The sequence below is a fragment of the Tachysurus fulvidraco genome, chromosome 16 (assembly GCF_022655615.1).
Source record: "Tachysurus fulvidraco isolate hzauxx_2018 chromosome 16, HZAU_PFXX_2.0, whole genome shotgun sequence".
Lineage (NCBI taxonomy): Eukaryota > Metazoa > Chordata > Actinopteri > Siluriformes > Bagridae > Tachysurus > Tachysurus fulvidraco.
In genome coordinates this window covers 67,591-84,174 of record NC_062533.1, presented here as the reverse complement: position 1 = coordinate 84,174, position 16,584 = coordinate 67,591, and the positions used below count along the sequence as shown (strand labels likewise).

Here is a 16,584-nt window from a genome sequence, read left to right as displayed (position 1 = left end):
GCCCTCCTCCACAACCTCTTGACTACGATTACGATGTCTGTTACTGGAAGTGTTCGCATCAGCAGAAGATCTGGATGAAGACAGAGCTGGAATCCATGGGTCTATGGCCAGGCTCACCCCCTGTGAGCAACCCCATGAAGACAGTGTCTCTGTGGCGTTTGCCTCCTCAGCCAGAACTGATCGACACCATCTCTTATTTACCATCCCCCAAATATTTCCAACTTCCTCCATTTTTTATTTGGAAGACTGAAAATGACACCTTGATGGCTAGACTAAGGAATAGCTATGCTCTGCCATGCATTGACGGGTGTAGGCAGACAAAGGTTACGTCTGCTGGATTTGGTAGGCCTCATGTGATCGTGGGCCTCACAGGTCAGTACTACCTGTTCTCATCACGATTGTGTTGCAAAGTCTGCATAAAACGATGGTATGCAGACAACCCACAGTGGCTGGAAAAGCTCCCCAAAAGCTTTACTAATTTACTGCCTGCGGTTCTTACTTATAAGAAAGCCATCTGTAAGTCTCTGTTGGATGAGCTACGGCGTACAGGTAAATCGCCCACGGACATGGCCAACCAGGTGATGGAAATGATGCACCTTAAATGCGAGCGTGCGAACTTGGCCTACCTTCTGGCTTGGCCGAGTGTCCTCGACTCTGAGGCAGGCAAGTACGGGCAGACGAGCATCACCGGTTTCACGAGAAAGGAAACTCAGCCTGCTCCCTTCGGTGATTATGATGATATTGATGGATGGAGTGGCCTGTCTGTGTCTGCTCACTACCTTACTGACTGCCTCCTCCATGAGTACCAGCGCCAGAAGGAAGCCATTACAAAGCTTTTACTGGGAACCTTTGGGCAAGCATTCCGCTCAGACCACACCCGAAAGGTGGCCAGGAAAGTCACATTTACGTCTGGCACTATGTCATCATATGCCATCATGAACGAACACTGGATGGTCGTATCATGGGTGATGGTGCAGTCTGAGAAGGAAAAGTCATTAGAACCCATGTACCAGGGGCTGGCTAATCGGTACAGGATGGCAGGAGTAGAGAAGGCACAGTACCAGTGGATAGACAGGTGAGACATTACATGTCACACAATTCATATATAAAGACTAGATACAATGGCGTGCAAGGATGACTAATTACATCTTGACTGATTTGTGTTTTGTTTCTTTGATACAGCAGAATTAATGTTCACAGCTACACTTTTATGTTGTGTTTTCAGGGACTGCTGTGCAGCATACAGAGTGCCAGACCCTGAAAAATCAGAACACCTGAACTGGGATGCTTGGCAGACAGTGGATACCGTTATTCTGGAGGCAACATCTGGTGTTCTCCAAAACACATGTGTGTCAAGGTCCCAATTCGACAAGAACATAGTGATCAAACTTGATCTATTTCACTGTCTGAGGCGCTTACTTCGCGAATGTGTATCAGAGCATCACGCCCTGTACAGCTCCAAGTTCTTGTCTGCCGCTTTCTGTGTAGTAGATCTGGAGGACATGCAGAAGCTAAAGAATGCCTATGCATTTTGTGGGATTCAGCCTGCCAACCCCACCAAGCAACACATTCGGGAACACTGCAGAACAAAGATCCCTCAGCTGGACGAACTTCACAAGAGGGTGGAAGGTGTCATGAAGCTCTTCTATTTGGCGTCCGATCCAAATGGTGTTCCCCTGTACAAACCCTCTATGCTGAAGACATGGCGCATTCAACGTGTTGACATCCTGAGAGGCTGTATCAGTGATCCTGAGGTGTCTGGTGAGATCCTGTACAGACATGGTGGAACAATTCAACTAAATCACGTACAGGGTGAGGGGGCTAAAGTTGATGTGTGGATTCCAATAAGAGGAACTTCTCAGCAGGAGGGCTACCACTTTCACCAGGCTCATTGGGTCACTGGCACACGTGTTTCCTCTGAATTGTTTCAAGCCCAGAGCATGATCGGAGTGGCACGCTGGAACTTTCAGCGTCTGGTGGATCTGAAAATACCAGGTGTTTGGCTTCCGGGAGTCTTTGATCCGTCGCTAATTGGCGATCTTAATACAGCTTCAACAAGGGTGTTAGGAACGGCAAAATATCCTGTCCTTCAGGTGTGCTCCAAAGACACTGGAGAGAGGTTTTGGCTGGAGTATGTGGAACCTGGATGTCGCCCTATTTTGCTGGACTGGGAAAAAAAGCACAAGAGCAAGACCACTCAAGCTTTCAGTCCAGCTGATCAAGGAAGCACGCCCACTGCCCAGTCTGCAGACCATCCTGTTGAGCTTGATGTGACTTCAAGTCCTCAGCTAGTGTCAGGTAGATATTTTAAAGATGAATAGACTTAAGAATAAACAAGACATTGTTATTATACATTTATTAATTGTAGCAACATTCTTGATGCTTTTTTTTGTTTTTGTAGAATTTGCTCCCTTGCATTCTTCACTGGATAGTGCCCATTTGGAACTACAGTCAGAACCAGGTAACCTTTTGACGGGTGAACAATTTTGTGCTCCTACTGCCTTTGTTTTTTTTCCCTTACCCATAAAACTATGCTTAACTTGTAGAATGCACCGGGACGCTGCCTTTGCCATCACTGTCCTCATCTCATGGTGCCCATGCAGAACCTGGGTCAAAGCCAGGTAAATTACAGATGAACAGATTTTATCAAACACTGTTAAAATGTATTTTGGGGCACGAAGATTGATTCTGTTTGATTTCTTTTATGTAGAAACCACATACACACCACCCCTGCCCATGCTGGCCTCACCTTCTAGTACCCGCACTGGACCGGTGAAGACTGGTGGAAGGGTGTTCGTGCTGGATCACAAACATTGGACAGCGCCAATGAAGGAGGCCATTGACCGCTTGTTGAATAAGCAACATGGGAAGAAGGACATGCTAAAGCTTGTGGATCAGGAGTGTGCAGCAATGGTCCACAGCTCCTGTACTGACCCCAACAGCATGCTTCATCCAACCACAAGACTGCACATATCACAGTATGTCAAGCACTTGGCCAAACTGCTGAACACCACTACTGCATTAAACACAAGTCCAGAAAAACTGCAGGAACGACAGCAACTCTGGCACTCGTTGACAGAGGGAAGTGGAACTACCAGTGTGCCAGTGGTAACTCTGCACCCTGCAAAGATGTGTCTTGCCTGTGGACAGCCAAAGTCTCGCTATGAGAATGATGGCTCCTCTGTCCACTTTTTTTTATCAACAAGGCCCTGTCAGATATTTCTACTGCTCTACAAAGGTCTTCAAAGCTTACAGTGGTGAAGGACTAACAAACCCCAGAATGCCATTTCAAGACTTTATGGAAACCGAGTTCTTTCAGAGAGAACTTGCGTCCACAAAGAAACAGGTGGAGGAGAAAAGAACGCAAAAGCGCAAGAGGCCTGAAGTACACTGTGTTGGACGCCTGTGTAGTTTTTGTAAGATGGAACAAAAGCAGGGCCCAAACAGTCCACACCTACATACAGACTTCCCTGGTATTCCTGGGAAATATATATACTCTCCTTCAAAAGTCTTTTCCATTTACCAGCACCAGGGGATGGAAAAAGAAATGACCTGGAAGGAGTTTAAGAAGTCTGCATTTTATGATATGGAAAAACAGAGATGGGTGGCAGAAAAAAGAAAATAAAAATAAATGTTGTAAATTTCCTTTCACCTGCAGTAAACTTTTGTAAATATATTTTCTCTTTATTTAATGTTGCATTAATATGTATATATGCAGTCTTATGTGTATTTTTCTAGTGTTTTACTCCTTTAAAGTGTTTAGAATGCCAAATAAACAAAATGATTACCACTGATTTCTTTGATGTTGTGTGTCTCACTTAATTCGTTATATATTATTATAAATGTGTTAGATATATGTATTTGTGTTTAAACTTCACAAAGTAGTGTGTAGAATATTTTTTAAAGTTGCACTGAGTGGGATTCAAACCAGGGTCTAAACAAACATTTAAATAAAAAAAAAAAATTGACCGTGACATACATTTAGCGCCTGGGAGAGCAGGAAAAATGCTTCAATTTGATTGGCTGGCACTCTGTTCCAAAAACACACCTCTTGCCTCCACGTACTAACGAGGAATACCTGTCCTGAAAGTTGAAGGCTGCCGGCAACTGGGACTAGACTGCGCTTGTCCCAGTGCAAGTTAAATGCCGAAAATAGGGTGCCAGGATAAGGGATCAAATCAATCAGTGTAGCATCTTGCTCTCTGATTGTTTCCTGGCTTGGTAGTGCTGCTTCTGTCAAACCTGTTCCATTATATTAACTAGGATTAATTTGCTGCTTTTGTAAGAGAAGTCTTGGCTTTGTTACAGTTGGAACTATAAAGCAACCTCCCCATCAAGGAATCAAAACACGGTCTTCCGCAGGCAAGTTGAGAGCAGTGCCACTTTTGTCCAAGACGTCTTGGCCTTCTTAGAGTTGGAACTGGGCGGAAAAGCAGCCTCCCCGTCGGGAAATCAAACCCTGGTCTGAAAATAGGGTGCCAGGTTTGTTACAGTTTGAACTACAAAGCAACCTCCCCAACGATTGCAAGTTAAATGCCGAAAATAAGAAGCCAGGTTAAAGAATCAAATCAACCCGTGTGACATATTGCTCTCTGATTGAGTTTTCTGGCTTAGCAGTGCAAGGTAAATGCTAAAAAATAGGGTGCCAGGTTAAGTGATCAAATCAAACTGTGCGGCATCTTGCTCTCTGATTGAGTCTTGGGGCTTGGCAGTGCTGCTTCTGTTCAACCTGTTCCATTCCATTAACTAGGATCAATTTGCTGCTTTTGTCAGTGAGGTCTTGGTTTTGGTACAGTTGGAACTACAAAGCAACCTTCCCATCGAGTGCAAGTTAAAAGCCCAAAATAGGGTGCCAGGATAAGGGTTCAAATCAATAGATGAGGCATCTTGCTCTCTGATTGAGTCTTCTGGCTTGGCAGTGCTGCTTCTGTCAAACCTGTACCGTTATACTAATTAGGATCAAGTTGCTGCTTTTTATCAGAGAAGTCTTGGCTTTCTTACAGTTGGAACTATAAAGCAACCTCCCCATCGAGGAATCAAAACACAGGCAAGTTGAGAGCAGTGCCACTTTTGTCCAAGACGTCTTGGCCTTCTTAGAGTTGGAACTGGGCGGAAAAACAGTCTCCCCATCCACACCTCACACATTTTCCATACACCGTACATCTACATAAATACTTTAGAATTCTCCTTACACTCCCCGGCAGTTTCCACGTTAGTTCTTTTAAAACACAACAAACTTGTGGTGTAAAAACATGATAAAAGGCATCCAGCATTTTTTCAGATTTAAAATACACATATAGACTTTCAATGTACACTTCTAATTTCCTTTTAAACACATTCCAAACCTCCAACACAATTTTGTCCTTTTTAGCCACAATTCTTCTCTCGCATATTGCACTTTTCATCAACATTATCCACAGATTTATAAACTTCTTGTTTTGACACTTCTTTTCCCAACCAAAAATCACCACTCTGTTCCATTACATTACATTTTCATCCCACTCCACTGTCAAATCTTTAATCACACATTTGCATTTGCTTAAAAAATCCTCCAGTTCTTTACAATATAAAAACATATGCAAAATCCCCTCTTCCTTTTCTTGGCACACTTTACACATAGTATTTTGTTCCATCCCAATTTTATTTAAAATAGACTCAGTAAAAACCACTTTATGTCTTATAAAATACTCCAAACATTCCAACTTTGTCTCCACACATTTTCCCCTCATGTTTCTCCATATACACTCTTCTTTTAAATTTTTGAATTTTTCCACCCAGTTCTTATTTATAATCGGTTCTTTAAAAACACCATCTCTAAAAACGCAATAAGTACATTCTTTAAATTCTACATTCTTTAAAATCACACAATTTTTCCCCCAATTTCACGTAAATGTTTTTTTTTTTTTTTTGCTCTTCTTCCATACACTCTATTCTTTCAATCCACACTATCGGTATTGCATTTTTAATGATTCCATATTTGTTTGCAATTTCTTGTTTATTGTACTCTTCTTTCGCTACTTCCATTGCATCTACAATAACGTGTTGGTAAAAAACCTTCTTTAAACTCATACAAAACATCTCACAAGCGGCCTTCACACTGCACACGACAAACGGACACGGCTGTCGGATTTGGCCACCTAGTGACAGTCGCACGTAATGTGCAATATGATCGTGCAGACGTCAACATGGGAGAGAAGCGTGATTCTCGCGGTCTCCGAACACCCGTTACTTTATGATCCAACTCTTGAATCATACAGAGATGCTTACAGGAATATGAAGCATGGAAGCGTGTTACCGAAATGGGCTAAATTAACTTAATTAGCATTTATCATGGTGAATGAAGTTAGGAGTACAAACAATCAATGCAATCCAGAAACATGGGAACAACATTAAAAATAATACATATCATAACACATATCATAACACAATATAAATATTAATAATTTATTACTTTTTTATCAATAACAATGTATTTAAAACAAAAAGATTGTTTTGGATAAAGTTTAAAAAATTACTAAAGTTTATGTTAATACTTTTTAATAATTCTTATCACCTCGCACACACGAACCTGATTGGACAACATTGGAATACATCACATCCGGTCGGCATATCGGATGCGGTGTAGTCGCAAAAGTTCAAATTTTTTAACGGATCCAACGCTCAAAACGGATCCGAAAATTACGGATCCGCAGATGGTCGACACCTCATGCAGCGACCTTGCGACTCTCCATAGGAAATGAATGTCTTCCGGTTTACCGGCGGTCGTTTGTCGTGTGCAGTGTGAAGGCGGCTTCACTCTCGTTATGCACGCGTCCATCCACTTCTTAAGAAATATTTCTTTCCCTTGTTTTAAAATGTTGTTATTTAAGAACAGAGGTTGATTTAAAATGTTTTCCCTCCCATGTGGATCATACTCAATTTTCGTTTAAAACTTTCCCCAAGCAATAAAAATTTCTCTATAAAACACAGGTAATCCTTCCGTCATCCAATTTTTTGTTTTCATCCTAAAATTCCACCCCCCATGTTAAAATCCCCACATTTGTTTAAAACGTAATTCATTGTTTTCTTCCACTCAGTTTTGTGCTCTTCATTAAGGTATTTCTTCACAATTTTCACTCTCATAGCATATTTTCGTTGTTCCACATCCATTAACCCCAAGCCTCACTTTACCACCGCCCCTACAATCGTGTTAAGTGCAATTCTTGCAGGTTTCCCCTCCCATAAAAAGTAAAAAAAAACATCTCTTCAACCTCTGTTCTGTCCATAAAGGCATTTCAGAAACATATAAAACATACCAAAGTTTAGAAACCATTAAAACATTCAATTTTGAAACTTTCCCCTTTAAATTTAAATTTCTTAATTTCCAAAAATTCAACCTCTCTATATCTGTTACAATTTGCTCCCACATTTCATCTCTTACTTTCTTCTCATTCTTCCCCATTAAAACTCCTAAAATCCTCATTTATTTCACTTCCTTGAAATTAAAACAATCCGTTAAAACCATAGCTTTACCAAATCTCCTATATACCGTTTTATCCTCATTTACTTTACTCCCAGACCCTCTACAATATTCTTTTACAACATTCATTACTTCCTTAACACTTGCTTTGTCTTTTTCAATTATCGTCGTATCATCAGCATACTGAAAAACTTTCCCCTCTGAATTATTTTCTTCAATTTTAATCCCTATTATTCCTTCTTTTTCTCTAATTGCCAATCCTCCTCTGTTGTGTAACTCTCAAACAATGGTGGTAGGTGGGCTCTGGAATTGTCAGTCTGCTGTAAAGAAAGCTGATTTTATCTCTGCTCTAACTTCCCATTACTCCTTTGATTTCCTTGCATTAACAGATACCTGGATATCCCCACAGAACACTGCTACACCAGCTGCTTTATCCTCTGCCTATGCTTTCTCTCACTCACCAAGAGAAACAGGCAGGGGTGGTGGTACAGGTTTATTGTTGTCATGGAGATGGTGCTTTACACCTCTCCTCTTGTCTCATTTAACCATCTCTTCTTTTGAATTCCATGCCATTTCAGTTACCTCTCCAATCAACCTTGTTATCATTGTTGTCTACCGCCCTCCTGGTCCCCTAGGAGACTTCCTGGAAGAAATGGACTCACTGCTTAGTGCTTTCCCTTCCAATAGCTCCCCCCTGACAGTGCTTGGTGACTTCAACCTCCCCTCTGACAAGCTGTCTTCCCTCCTGTCTCTTCTTGACTCATTCACCCTCACACTCAACAGCTACATCCCCACACACAAAGGAGGCAATGTCCTGGACCTGGTTTTCATCCTTCCTTCTCCAGCTACAGACGTGACTGCTACCCCACTACATGTCTCTGATCATCACCTGGTATCCTTCACCATCACTCTACCTATCCTACCTAAAACTACCTCTCACCCCCTCGCTCTTACCCCCACAACCTTCACTCTGTCTCCCCTTCATCTGTAGCTTCTGGCACTCTTTCTTCCCTTCCTGATCCTGAGTCTTTTTTCTCACTACCCTCGGACTCAGCCACAGATACTTTCCTGTCATCTCTTTCCTCAACTATGGACCTCCTATGCCCTATGTTCACTAAACCCAAGAAAACTTCTTGTTCTGCTCCTAGGCTTTCAGATGTGCTGCGCAACAATCAAAGAGAGCTAAGATCATCAGAGAGAAAGTGGAAGAAATCACAACTTGATGCAGATCTTGATTTTTACAGAACACTTCTTGTCAAGTTCTGCTCAGATGTGACTTCTGCCAAGACTTCCTTCTACAAGGAAAAGCTTGAAGCTTCCTCACATGACCCTCGGAAATTCCACAACATCATCTCTTCTCTGCTCAGCCCCCCGGCTCCACCTTCTTCATCCTCCCTAACTGCAGAAGACTTTGCTTCTTTCTACCAGGAGAAGATTGAGGAAATCTGCCGGACCTTCACTTCAGCCCCGACTGCACTTACATCTCAGAGTATGCATTCCCCTACACCTTCGTTGTCACATTTCTCAAGTGTAGCAGCAGAAGATATTTTACAACTCATCCAGTCCTGCAATCCTACCACCTGCCCATTGGATCCACTCCCTACCACTATGCTCCAGACCATCTCACAAGACCTCTTGCCCTTCATTTCCACTATCGTCAATAGATCCATAGCATCTGGTCAGGTACCAACTACTTTCAAGAGAGCAAGGGTTATTCCCATCCTAAAGAAACCTGCTCTGGATCCATCAGACATCAGTAACTACAGACCGGTATCACTTCTCTCATTTCTTTCAAAAATTCTTGAACGCATTGTCTATAATCAACTGTCTGTCTATCTCTCACAGAACAACCTCCAAGATCCCAAACAGTCTGGCTTGAAAGCAGCTCACTCTACAGATACAGCCCTTTTGGATGTCTCTGAGAAGCTACGTGCTGCTAGATCAGCCAAACGGTCATCCATCCTTATCCTCCTTGACCTTTCAGCAGCGTTTGATACGGTCAACCACAAGACTCTCTTATCCACCCTCAAGAGTCTTGGGATTTGCGGATCAGCTTGGGAATGGTTTGCTTCCTACCTGGAAGGACGCTCATATCAGGTAACATGGAGGGGAGTGACATCTGCTGCACACAGACTCTCCACTGGCGTCCCACAGGGCTCAGTACTTGGTCCTCTTCTTTTCTCCCTGTATACTCACTCTCTTGGTGAAGTTATTTCATCACATGGGTTCTCTTACCACTGCTATGCTGATGATACACAACTTTATCATGGATGACTGCTCATCAGTTAAAGCTCAATCCTAGCAAAACTGAACTGCTGTTCATCCCAGGTGATTCATCCCCAGGTCATGATCTTGCTATATCCTTGCACAACGATCTGATCTCCCCTTCAGCCACAGCTCGCAACCTTGGGGTAACCATGGACAATCAACTGTCAAATTTACTGCAATGCACTGCTGGCAGGTCTACCTATGAACTCAATCCGTCCTCTGCAAAAGAATCAAAATACAGCTGCCCGGCTTGTTTTCAACCTTCCAAAGTTCTCGCATACCACCCCACTGCTGCAATCCCTCCACTGGCTTCCGGTAGCTGCATGCATCCGAATCAAAACACTGATTCTGGCCTACAAAGTCAAAAATGGACCAGCTCCCTCTTACCTCAAAGCCCTCATCATTCCTCGCACTGCACCCTGCAACCTCCGATCTACCAGCACTGCTCGACTGGTTCCACCATCTCTCAGGGTAAGAGGCAAGTATACTACAAGACTCTTCTCTTTTCTGGCACCAAGGTAGTGGAATGAACTTCCCCTAGAGGTCCGGACAGCTGAATCACTGGCTATTTTCAAGCGGCAGTTGAAGACCTACTTATTCAGGAAACACTTCAACTAGCACTTCTTTCCTTATCTTTTGCATTCAAAAAAAAAAAAACCAAAAAAAAAACAAACCTTTGACACTTTTCCATTGTAACTTTGAACAAATGTTTTAAACTCATGGTATCTTAAGTATGTAACCTAGTGAACTAGCATTAATGTATTCAATGTTAGAGATTTAAGCACTTATGTGCGTCGTTCTGGATAAGGGGTCTGTCACATGCGAAAATGTAAATGTAATGCAGAGAGCGGACAACCCTGTCTTATTGAACGTATTTTAAAACAATCTGTTAATTCTTGTTAGTGCCCCTTTATATAAAATCTCAATCCATTTAATGAAATTCTCTCCAAAACCAAAACTCCTTAAAATCTCAAATAAATACCTGTGCTCAACCCTATCAAAAGCCTTTTCGAAATCCAAACTTATTACATATCCCTCTTCATTTTTTCCTTTCATGTACCAAATTGTGTCTCTTATACTCATTGTTGTGTCGGCTATATCTCTTCCTTTTACTCCATATGCTTGATTTGTTTTAATTATACGGGGCATTACTTAAGATCTGTGTTCAACATTGTGATCGGTCGGTAGCTTATTAAATCTACTTTTTCTCCTTTCCTTTTACATATCAGTTTCATCAGCCCCATCCTTTTATTTCATTAAGTTCTCTCTTTTCGAAAATGTCTTTAAAAACCTCATTTAAAATCTTTAACACTTCTTTAAAACATACATAAAATTCAGTCCCCAACCCATCTATTCCTGGACTTTTCTTTTTATTCAGTTGATTTATTGCTCTTTCAATCTCTTCTTCTTTGATTTCCTGGTCAGAGTCTTTTTTATCTTCTTCACTTACTTTTGCTTTTATCTGATTCAACATTTTCTTTTTTTCCTCGTCCTCCACACCCCTTGCACTAAACAGATCCTCATAAAAATCTTTTATTTCTTCTAAAATCTTTTTATTTCCTTCTACAATTTTTCCCTCTTATTTCTTTTATTGTTTCAGCTTTCCCTCCCCTTTTTCCAGATCAAAAAAGAACTTTGTACTTTTTTTGTATATTTTTCTCCCTCCACTGCATATTTTGCTTTGCTTCTTAGACTCGCCCCCTCATATTCTTTTTCTTCCATTTCTTTCAGTTTCCCCTCTACTTCCTTTATCTTTTGTATGTCCTTATTTTCTTTATTTAATTCCTTTTCCAAACTTTCCTTCATTTCTCTTTCTTTGTATCCTTTGCATCTCTCTATTAAACTACAATATTTGATAGAGAACTTCTTGATTAAAAACTTTGCATTCTCCCACCATATTCTCTTATTCTCTTCATACATTCCATTTTCCTTTTCTTTTTCTATAATTTCTTTAACCTTTGCAACATAATCTTCATTCTTTAAAATCTGTGTATTTAAAATCCATACTCCCGGTCCTCTTTGCATTTCAGTCCAATCCAACTTAAAAAATAAAAACTTATGATCAGTAAAACTTATTTCTTCATACTTAATCTTTTCTATAAAATTCTCCACATTTCTTGTACATAAAACAAAGTCAATTCTGGTTTGGCATACAAACTGGCCCCACTATTTGTCACCTTGAAAATTCTTTTTTCTTTTCATTTCTTTCTCTCCACACATCTATTATATTCTTTTCCTCAATTAGTGCTTTTAATTCTTTTCTTCCTATATCAGTTTTAAAAACCATTCCTTCAGCCATATCTTGTTTACTAAAAACCATGTTAAAATCCCCCATCATTATTATTTCTTTGTACTTCTTTACAACATTTCTTAAAATATTAAAAAAACTCTTTCTTTTCCTTCTCCTCCACTGGTGCATGTACATTTACTAATGTACATTTGTTATCAAAACACACGGGTATTCTGGTCACGTCATGTGGGGCAGCTCATGTGGGGTCACATCAAGTGGGGCAGTCACGTGACGTCAAGTGAAAATAAAAAACTTCGCACAACATGGACATGTTATATATCAAAACACTCAGCACAATGAGGGGAACTGCCTCACAGGTATTTGGATCACGTCACGTGCTCATGTCCGCTTACCTCCAAAAGTACTCGCACCCTAGCGGTCAGTAGCTATCACAATCTTTCTGTCCACTCGCCTCCAAAAAGCACCAGCCTTTGCGAATACTTGCACCGTCAAAGCCAACATCGAAGTTTGTCGCAACGAACTTTCCAAATCTAGTTTACTTTACTATTTGAATTATCTAAAAACAACATCTCATCTTAATATTCATACCCTGTAGCTAATATTTTGATAGAAAACAACAAATAAAAGAAAAGAAAAAAAAGAAAAAAACAAACAATTTATAAATGGGTTCCATTCCATCTTTCTTCTCGCTTATGGCCATTCCACTCTGAGAATGCCCGATCTCGTCTGATCTCGGAAGCTAAGCAGAGTCGGGCCTGGTTAGTACTTGGATAGGCGACTGCCTGGGAATGCCAGGTGCTGTAAGCTTTTGACATAGGCATTCATTTACTTTACTATTTGAATTCTCTAACAACATCTTAATATTCATACCCTGTAGCTAATATTTTGATAGAAAACAACAATTACAATAAAGAAAGAAAGAAAGAAAGAAAGAAAGAAATAAGAAATAGGAAAAAAGAAAAAACAAACAATTTATAAATGGGTTCCATTCCATCTATCCTCAAGCTTACGGCCTTTCCACTCTGAGAATGCCTGATCTCGGAAGCTAAGCAGAGTCGGGCCTGGTTAGTACTTGGATAGGTGACTGCCTGGGAATACCAGGTGCTGTAAGCTTTTGACACAGGCATTCATTTACTTTACAATTTGAATTCTCTAACAACAACAACATCTTAATATTCATACCCTGTAGCTAATGTTTTGATAGAAAACAAAAATTACAATAAATAAACATAAATAAATAAATAAATAAATAAATAGGGAAAAAGAAAAAACAAACAATTTATAAATGGGTTCCATTCCATCTTTCCTCTGGCTTACGGCCATTCCACTCTGAGAACGCCCTCTGGTGGTCACAGGAAGTGTTTGGCTGCAGTAGATGAGAGAGGCTCACCACACCCTGTTTTTGTTTGTATTGTTTTCATTTTTGTCTTTATTTTTTCAGTGATTTTTTATTTTATTTTATTTTGTTTTGATTACACTCATCCTCCCAGCAGCTTTAGCTGGTTGGGAGGGATTTTGGGTTAACCCTGTTTTTTTTGTTATTTATTTGTTTGTAATGGACAGATCTTCGGTGCTGGGAATGGCTATGCCAGAGGAAGTTCACATGATAACTGATGATGGACTGGTTAAACGACGACGAGTTGCTAAAGAAGTTAACCAAAAAATAAAGAATGTAGTTACAGATAGGATTTACCTGAAGGAAGCAACAGTGACGGTGGATGCGGGACATTTCAACGAGATGAGAGTATCTGACCTGATAAAAGCAGTAACAGAGAGGATTGGTGAGGGGAAGATTCTTGCTGTGCGACCTAAGCAAAACAAGGAGTATGAGGTCACCCTAGAACAAGAAAAGGACACTGAGCTACTCTTGGAGGGTCTGGTGATCCAAGGTACCAACTGTGAGGTAAAAAAACTGCAAAACAGTTATTATGTGGTCTCCTTTATGCATCTGCCTGTCTATATGGTGGACGATGAAATTGTTAAAAAATTGGAGGGATGGGGAGTCTTCCCTATATCAAAGCTAAAAAGGAGAGTGTATCCGGGCACCAACATCGAGGATGGGACGAGATTCGTGAAAACGCGGTTCCCGAAAGAAGTTGCCTCTCTACCCTACAGCACAAAGATGTAAACAGCAGAAGGCCCACAGTACTTCCGGGTTGTACACAGCCATCAGGTGAAGACCTGCCGGCAGTGCATGAGTCCGGATCACATGGTGAAGGATTGCCTGGACTTTAAATGTTTCAAGTGTGAGGAGAGAGGGCATTTTGCAAGGGACTGCAATGCAGTAACGTGCCCGGATTGCAATCTGCCTTTGAATAAGTGTGAGTGTTGGATGAGAAATGAGAAGGAGGAGGAGGAGAATGGCCAGCAGGTGGATGGGCAGGTGCATGAACAGGACAGTGAGCGACTAGAGGAGGATGGAACAACAAAACCAGAAGGGGGAAAAACAGTGGACAAAGGTGTGGAACAAGGACAAACAGAAAACAACCAGGACGATCACTTACAACAGGACGGGGGTATCCGGACCCAGCTACCGCTGCCTGACAGTCTGCAAGACGCTTTGGATGGGGTGGAGAAGGAAGACTAAAGGAAAGAGGCATTGGTAGACATTCAACAGGTCGAAGGCCCCGGGACTCAAATGGAGTTGACGGACAGCCTGCAGAATGATCTGACCGTGATGGAATTGGATGATCCAGTATGCAAGGAAAGAGAAACGGGAATGGAAGAGGGAGAGGGAAAAGAAAAGGAGGACAAACAAGCAAAACCAATAAAGAGAAGAAGGTCAGTAAAAGCGATACCCAATGTGGATGTTGCCAGAAAGAAGGTCCCTAAACAAGACATAGTGAAATCTGAGAACAGATTTGTCTCGTTAAAGGATTTGATGGAGATGGACTGAGAAAATGGTATCTGTTATTGCTCTAATATGCATTATGCTGTTAAGACTTGTGACTTTTAATGCTAGAGGATTAACGGATGTGAGGAAATTTGAGAGAGTTAAGGAAATGTGTAAAGCGGAAGATGTGATTTTGTTGCAGGAGACTAACTGGAAGGAAGGCCACATGGCAGAAATAAGGAAAAGGTGGAAAGGAGAGGTGTTGTTTAACAATGGTGATGATAGGATGGGCAGAGGGGTAGCATTTTTAATAAGGGAAAACAGTGGCATAACGTGTAAAACAGTGTATAGCGATAAAGATGGGAAATGCATGGCTGTACAAATGGAGTATGGGGCGAAAGTGGTAGTTGTGGTTAATGTCCATGCGCCAACGGAAGAAAACATAAAGAAAGAATACTTTAGTGCCTTACGAGCTTTTTCAAAAAATTACAAGGGAATTGTGATGATGGGGGACTTTAATACCATTTTTAGTAAGTTTGACATGGGCGAGGGAATGGTTTTTAAAACTGATAAAGGAAGAAAAGAACTGAAGCTATTAATGGAAGAACAGCACATGATTGATATATGGAGAGAAAGGAATGAAAAAATAAAAGAATTTTCAAGATGGCAGTTGGTAGGGAATTTTATGTGCAAAACTAGAATTGATTTTGTTTTATGTACAAGGAACATTGAAAGCTTTATCGGTAATATCAGATACGTGGAATCGAGCCTAAGTGATCATAAACCAATTTTTATGGTAATAGACTGGAGTTCAGTACAAAGGGGGCCAGGAGTATGGGTCTTAAATACAGAAATTTTAAAGAATGAAGATTATGTTTTAAGTGTCAAAGAAATTATTGAGGAAGAGAAGGAGAACGAAATGTACGCTGAGGATATAAGAATTTGGTGGGAGAATGTGAAATATTTAATCAAAAAGTTTACTGTAAAGTACTGCATGCTAATACAAAGAAACAAGAGATATAAGGAGAGAGAAATAAGAGGAAAATTGGAAAAGGAGATAAATGAGAATGGGAACAATATACAAAGGATAAAGGAATAAAAGGGAATTCTGAGTGAGATAGAAGAGAGGAAATATGATGGTGCGAGACTAAGAAGTAAGGCAAAATACATTGTGGAGGGGGAAAAATGTACAAAGTTTTTCTTGAATCTGGAAAAAAGAAGAGGGAAAGCAGAAACAATAAAATAAATAAGAGGGGAAAATGGAACAGTTAAAGCAAATGATGAAATATTAAAAGAAATACAGATATACTATGAGAATTTGTTTAGAGCAGAGGGGGTAAATGAAGAAGAGAAACAGGGTCTATTGAAACAAATAGAAACAACAGTAGGGGATGTGGACAAAAAAGAATGTGATGAAGGGATAAGGGAAGAAGAGATAAAGAGAGCAATAAGTGAATTAAACAAAAAGAAAAGTCCCGGAATAGATGGTTTGGGGAGTGAATTTGATATAGTTTTTCAAGACGTTTTAACTGATATTTTGGAAGAAGTATATGTAGATATTTTGAAGAAAGGGGAGTTGAATCAAAGAATGGGAATGGGCTTTATAAAATTGATATATAAGAAAAAAGGGCAGAAAACAGATCTTAAGAACTACAGACCAATCACTATGCTGAATACTGATTTTAAGATTCTATCCAAAATCTTAGCCAACAGACTGAAGGAAGTAATGCCGAGCACAATCAAAACCAACCAAGTGTACGGTGTAAAAGGAAG

At 40.6% G+C, this 16,584-nt stretch overlaps 1 protein-coding gene, 1 non-coding gene and 1 pseudogene across 2 annotated transcripts; all 3 read left to right on the top strand.

The window, feature by feature from the left end:
* Positions 1-254: 254 nt before the first annotated feature.
* Positions 255-3,670, top strand: LOC125139042. Its single transcript, XM_047801836.1, has 5 exons — positions 255-1,075; positions 1,226-2,298; positions 2,402-2,461; positions 2,547-2,621; positions 2,711-3,670. The coding sequence occupies exons 1-5, from the start codon at positions 264-266 to the stop codon at positions 3,259-3,261; spliced, it is 2,571 nt and encodes an 856-aa protein (XP_047657792.1). The 5' UTR covers positions 255-263; the 3' UTR covers positions 3,262-3,670.
* An 8,996-nt stretch (positions 3,671-12,666) lies between these two features.
* LOC113636878 lies at positions 12,667-12,785 on the top strand. The gene has a single exon (XR_003439205.2). It is a non-coding gene; the product is annotated as a 5S ribosomal RNA (ribosomal RNA).
* A 197-nt stretch (positions 12,786-12,982) lies between these two features.
* Positions 12,983-13,091, top strand: LOC113636879 (annotated as a pseudogene).
* Positions 13,092-16,584: the final 3,493 nt, after the last annotated feature.

Coding starts and splice junctions, on each gene's coding strand:
- LOC125139042 (XM_047801836.1), top strand. CDS start 264: ATGGCTAGACTAAGGAATAGCTATGCTCTGCCATGCATTGACGGGTGT. Junction 1,076..1,225: donor CAGTACCAGTGGATAGACAG/GTGAGACATTAC, acceptor TTGTGTTTTCAG/GGACTGCTGTGCAGCATACA. Junction 2,462..2,546: donor GGAACTACAGTCAGAACCAG/GTAACCTTTTGA, acceptor CTTAACTTGTAG/AATGCACCGGGACGCTGCCT.